This window comes from Zerene cesonia, unplaced genomic scaffold, assembly GCF_012273895.1.
Source record: "Zerene cesonia ecotype Mississippi unplaced genomic scaffold, Zerene_cesonia_1.1 Zces_u010, whole genome shotgun sequence".
In the NCBI taxonomy this organism is placed as follows: domain Eukaryota; kingdom Metazoa; phylum Arthropoda; class Insecta; order Lepidoptera; family Pieridae; genus Zerene; species Zerene cesonia.
The window spans coordinates 765,906-772,401 of NW_024045140.1; the positions used below are offsets into that span (position 1 = coordinate 765,906).

The 6,496-nt window shown below is 36.6% G+C and overlaps 1 protein-coding gene across 4 annotated transcripts in view; it reads left to right on the forward strand.

The window, feature by feature from the left end:
• LOC119839268 (limbic system-associated membrane protein-like) overlaps positions 1 to 6,496 on the forward strand; it is a 97,778-nt gene that overhangs the window by 75,362 nt on the left and 15,920 nt on the right. For all 4 annotated transcript variants that reach the window (XM_038365497.1, XM_038365495.1, XM_038365498.1 and 1 more), the window contains one exon: positions 2,355 to 2,454. In XM_038365497.1, coding sequence (XP_038221425.1) covers positions 2,394 to 2,454 — 61 coding nt within the window. In that variant the 5' untranslated portion in view covers positions 2,355 to 2,393. The remainder of the gene's footprint in view (positions 1 to 2,354; positions 2,455 to 6,496) is intronic.

Consider the following 6,496-nt stretch of genomic DNA (forward strand, 5'->3'; position numbering starts at 1 on the left):
GGTGGCTCAGTGGTGAGAACCTCGGACTTCAAAATCGATGAGTCGGGATTCGAGACCGGGCGAGCGTGCAGGATATAAATTGATTTTTCAATTTATCTGTGCATGTGGATAACATCACCACTGCTTAAAACGGTGAAGGAAAACATCGTGAGGAAACCGGCATGTCCAAAAATCAAAAGTTCGACGACATGTGACATCTGCCAACCCGCACTTGGCCAGCGTGCTGGATTATGGCCTGAACCCTCATAGGAGGCCTATGTCCCAACAGTGGGAACATATAAGGGCTGATGATGATGATGATTATCATTTTTATAAAATAACTAGCTACGCCCCGCGGTATCACCCGCGTAAGCCCGTATCCTGGAGGAATATCGGGATAAAAAGTTGCCTATATGTTATTCCAGTTGTCCAGCTGTCTACGTACCGAATTTCATTGCAACCGGTTCAGTCGTTTTTGCGTGAAAGAGCAACAAACACACACACATCCTTACAAACTTTCGCATTTATAATATTAGTAGAATAGGATAGGATAGGATCACTTGTCTCAATAAGCCTAACTTATCCTAACCATGAAATATCTTCAAATTGTTAGAGCTAAGCGAAATTGTAAAATAAGGAATATTGAGAAATTTTTGAAAGAATAGAAAAAATTTGATCACAATTTTTTCTATTCTTTCAAAAATTTCTCATTTATAAAGCATTTCAATGCTATAAAACTAAAAATTAAATAAGGAATATTTACAAAAATAGAGTTAATGTATGTTATATTTATTGAAATTTTCTTAAATTATTGCATATATTTCATTGGACAATTTTAAAGATGTTTTTCATACTGATAAATTAAGCCTAGTTCATATAAAACAGAGGAGAAGCCACAGGCTAAACCTAGTATCACGATTTCGTTTGAAAAGTTCCCCTAATGACAGCAAATTAACTTTTAATTACACTTTTTAGTTTGGAAAGCTCGAAGGACCATTAGATAGAAAACTTCAAAGAAACACTTGTTCGTAGCTAATTTGTTTTTTATCTCACTCGCTTGCCGCCCGCGGCTTCGCCCGCGAGTATAAGGAAAGATATACAGCCCTGGGCAAGAACTCACATAGTTCCAGTTACCCTGGGAATTCCGGAATATATTTATTGTATGTATATCTCAGGTCTCGAAGGATAATTCAGGACTTGACAATCCTAACCATATTATAAATAATATAATAAGCTGCGCCCCGCGTTTTTACTCGCGTAAGTCCGAATCCCGTAGGAATATCGGGATAAAATGTTGCCTATATGTTATTCCAGTTGTCCAGCTGTCTACGTACCAAATTTCATTGCAATCGGTTCAGTAGTTTTTGCGTGAAAGAGCAACAAACACACACATCTTTACAAACTTTCATATTTGTAATATTAGTAGGATAGTAGGATAAGTAGGTTGATTAAAAAAATTATTGAATAACGAATAATAAAAACAAAATAATCAAATTGTATAATGGAACCACACGGCAGGCAACAGCTCTGAAATAAAAACAAAGAATCATCAAAATCAGTTCACGCAATCTGAAGTTCTGAGCAAACAAACAAAAACTTACAGTCGACTTAATACCCTCCATATTTCTGTCGGTTTATTATGCTTAAAACTTTACATCTATAAAAACACACACTACCATACATTTAACACACACACACATAGGTATATTAGTTACATGCATATTATAATAAAAAAAAAAATAAAAATAAAAATAAAAAATTACATACAGGGGCACTGAAATGAAAACAGAACCCCCATTTGCGAAGTCGGTTAACAAGTAATAACAGGCTATAAAGGCGCCCCAAAGAATGCAATAACATGCACCGAGGGAAAACCACCCCTATTAGAATCAATCTAACCAGAATTATATTGAAAACTAGCTTTTGCCCGCGGCTTCGCACGCGTTAATTTGGAGTTGTTAAATAGACGTTATTATACATATACGCCTTCCTCTTGAATCTCTATCTATAAAAAAACTCCATCAAAATCCGCTACGTAGTTTTAAAGACTTAAGCATACATAGGGACATAGGAACAGAGATAGCGACTTTGCTTTATTCTATGTAGTGATGGTCTATGACATTTATTTAGCATAAATCATTTTTAAATCCCGTTTAAAATCCGTTAAAAAGTCTTCAACTTCTTTGTGATTTATGTTTTTTAGTAAAATCAATAGATTTTAGTAAATCACGTAAATTTATTTCTGAGCGGTGATACGTACACGTGTGCGTGCGGCATGTGTACATACAGAGCCGTTGATTCGTATATTATACATGTGTGCATGCGCCATTTCAGTCGACAAACTTCACTATATTTATCTCTTTCTGTTGTTACAGATGTGGCTGTGTGCGACAAAGACGAATAGATGCTGAGACATGGCGTCGTGGCTACTACTGGCGGCCATCTTTGGGGCTGCCCATGCGCAGAGTAACAGAAGTAAGTTAATAGAATTATAAGAATACTAGCTACGCCCCGCGGTTACACCGGCGTAAGTCCGTATCCCGTAGGAATATCGGGATAAAAGTTGTCTATATGTTAATCCAGTTGTTCAGCTATCTACGTATCAAATTTAATTGCTATCAGTTCAGTAGTTTTCGCGTGAAAGAGCAACAAACACACACACATCCTTACAAACTTTCGCATTTATAATATTAATTGGATAACGGTAAAATTTATGTACCTATAGTGTTGAAAACAGATAAGAATTATTATTTCAAATAAAACCCGCTAGCTAACTGTTTAGTATTAGCATCATCATCGTCAGCCCATAAATTCAGCACGCTGGCCAAGTGCGGGTTGGCAGATGTCGCATGTCGTCGAACTTTTGATTCTTGGACATGCCGGTTTCCTCACGATGTTTTCCTTCACCGTTTCAAGCAGTGGTGATGTTATCCACATGCGCAGATAAATTGAAAAATCAATTTATTTCCTGCACGCTCGCCCGGTCTCGAACCTCGACTTATCGATTTTGAAGTCCGAGGTTCTCACCACTGAGCGACCACTGCTTTTTAGTGTTATTGAAACAGTATTTTAATAAGCTTTCATTTTATATCTCTGTTTTAATTTGTTTCCGCCATTTTGTTTTTCTCCCAGCCTATATCACGACCACGATTCTGATCATCATCATCAGCCCATACACGTTCCCACTGCTGGGACACAGGCCTCCTATGAGGGTTCAGGCCATAATCCAGCACGCTGGCCAAGTGCGGGTTGGCAGATGTCGTCGAACTTTCTGTGTGATTGTGGGATTCTGATTCGCCACCTCATATATAAAATAAAAATAGTTTATAAAAACTAAAAAAAAACACGCTTTTATTGCAAATTGAACTAAAAACTAGAAAATAATTTTTGATGGCAAAGAGTTTAATGTAACTATAGTCGCTGATGAAACAATCAATCATAATAAATCACCTCAAAACAAAATTATAATAAAATTTAAGTTAAGTAAAAGGTGTGGGGTGCATTTTACTGTAGTTCATAACTATCCTCTCATAGATAGACCAATGATGATGGTAATATTTAAAAATATTAAGCACCCCACGCTTTTTACTCTGAATTGAATCATTGTTTTAATAACTTAAATTCAGAGAGAGTGTTGCATCAATTTCTGATGAATTTTTATATTATGTGCAATTGTTGCCATTATCGAAACTAGATGGCGACAGTGTGGCGCCGCGGCTCTGGGAATCGCGCTTGCATTGTCGTGCGTCGGATTGCATATATTGTTAAAATATTATTATGTCAATTCTGAAACCCAACTGGTCTGAAATTATAATCTTATAATACTTTAAATTCGTACCTAAGACGTACCTAAGACCTAAGAGCATTTTTTAACCAACATTATAACTATTATAAATTAAAAAAGAACGGTTGAAAAAGAAAGAAAAATGTGAAAAAATGTACAAAAGAAAGAAAGAAAGGCATAAATCGACAGACACACGAACACATGCTCGTAAAACTTTCCCCGCCTTCGCCCAGTCGGTTATAGCAATCAAAATATAAACTTCTACACAAAACGCTGAAAGCATCTTGAAAAATACCTCCAGCTTTAAATATATCGAAAAACTACGCGTATTAATTCATTGCATCTGACAGACGAAGCCATTATTTATATTGGAGTTTCGCGAAGTTTAAACACTTGAATTGAAAACAAAAGATTTCGTTATATATCATTTCGCTTAAGACATAAATCTTCGCGTTTTATTCGCTTTGTGGGTTATTTAACCGACTGCGAACTTAACAGTTTACGAATTTGAACGTGTAGAATGGAAGGAAATTATAATAAGAATGAGATGCTTTACTTCCGTAAAAATTAGACCATGTCACTCTCTAGCCTCCTAGTTATCTCTAGACATAAGAATCGTATCCTACTAATATTATAAATGGGAAAGTTTGTAAGGATGTGTGTGTGTTTGTTGCTCTTTCACGCAAAAACTACTGAACCGATTGCAATGAAATTTGGTACGTAGACAGCTGAACAATTGGAATAACGTATAGGCAACTTTTTATTCCGATATTCCTACGGGATAGCGACAAACGCGGGTGAAACCGCGGGGCGCAGCTAGTAAAATATACAATTTCTATATAAAATTAACACACACAAATAATAATGTTACAAAGAATGTATGTGTGCATGTATTATATATTTGTTGATGTCTCACTGACTGAACTAATGGGATTTATCTCATTTAGTTATCATTATAATGATCATTAATTCATCCCTACTAATATTATAAATCCGAAAGTAACTCTGTCTGTCTGTCTGTCTGTTACGCTTTCACGCCTAAACCACTGAACCAATATCTTTGTAATTTGGTATGAAGGTAGAACTGATCTTGGGAAGGGACATAGGATAATTTTTATCGCAAAAACAATGGTAGAAGGAGTTATCCGTTTTATATCAAAAGCTTTGCTTAAAAAATAAAATAAAACGTTTTTTAAACTAAATCGTGTTTCAATTAAGGATGGCGCAAGGACTGTCGCATTTATTTGATATTTTAAGTTTATCTGTTTCATTTTCCTTTTTCTTATCTATGCTGTAATGTCATTAACCCATTGACAATATAAATATTTCCTTATGTTACATGCTTATGTCTAAATTAATCACATATTTACACTTCACCAAACTATACGCCATTATACATAAATAAAAGAAAGCCCCGCCAATAACGGCCCTGCTTCCGACGGGCATCGTAAACTTATCGCAAAATGGCGGCCGGAAGTTTGTGGAAATGTGACGTCATTTCCTGTCTCGTTTAGTGTCTGCGTTTTATTGGATTACGGGACGGTGTTTCGGCAATATTTCGTTCGGAAATGATAAATGTGTGTGCAATTATATAGTTGAAATGTATTTAAGACACATATTGTGTGGTAAATACTAGACGCTCGCCCCGGCTCCGCCCGGATATCAAGATTCCTGTTATATCCCAAGAGAGCATTTAATCGGGATAAAAAGTATCCTATCACCCAATGCAGCTCATACCCTGTCTGTATACCAAATTTGATCAAAACCCGTTCAGTGGTTTCAGCGTGATTGACGGACAAACATTCAAACAAACAAACTTGCACATTTATAATATTAGTGTGATAACATCTATTAAACTACTCCGAATTTAACGCGTACGATTTGGTTGTACCCTTCATCATCAGCCCATATATGTTCCCACTGCTGGGACACAGGCCTCCTATGAGGGTTCAGGCCATAATCCACCACGCTGGCCAAGTGCGGGTTGGCAGATGTCACATGTCGTCGAACTTTTGATTCTCGGACATGCCGGTTTCCTCACGATGTTTTCCTTCACCGTTTTAGGCAGTGGTGATGTTATCCACATGTGCAGATAAATTGAAAAATCAATTTATTTCCTGCACGCTCGCCCGGTCTCGAACCCCGACTTATCGATTTTGGAGTCCGAGGTTCTCACCACTGCATGTTATACCGTTATTTGGTTATAATAGTTTTAGTTATTATAACGTTATTGAGTTTTTATGCTGACGGTACGGGTTCAATGAACCGCCATTTATAAACAAATTATTTAAACGCACGCGTAGTACTTATCATGATCCTTACGAATGACATTTTAGAATTATTGTTTTAATAAGAGAAAATATATAGTCTCTTGTCGGGTCTTCTCTGTAGAGACTGCCTTCCGAACCGGTGGTAAATGATATAACTGTGTTATGTCGGTTCAAACGTGCTTTTATAAGAAGTCTAGTTGGATGAATAAATGTTTGAGTCATATAGAACTAGCTGCGCCCTGAGGTTTCACCCGCGTAAGCCTGTATCCCGTAGGAATATCGGGATAAAATGTTACCTATATGTTATTCCAGTTGTCCAGCTGTCTACGTAAAAAATTTCATTGCAATCGGCTCAGTAATTTTTGTGTGAAAGAGCAACAAGCACACACATAGTCCAAGAAAATGGGTAGGGTAAATGCGAATTTGAGATTAAAACTTGAATTTTTGATATAATTTACTTTGA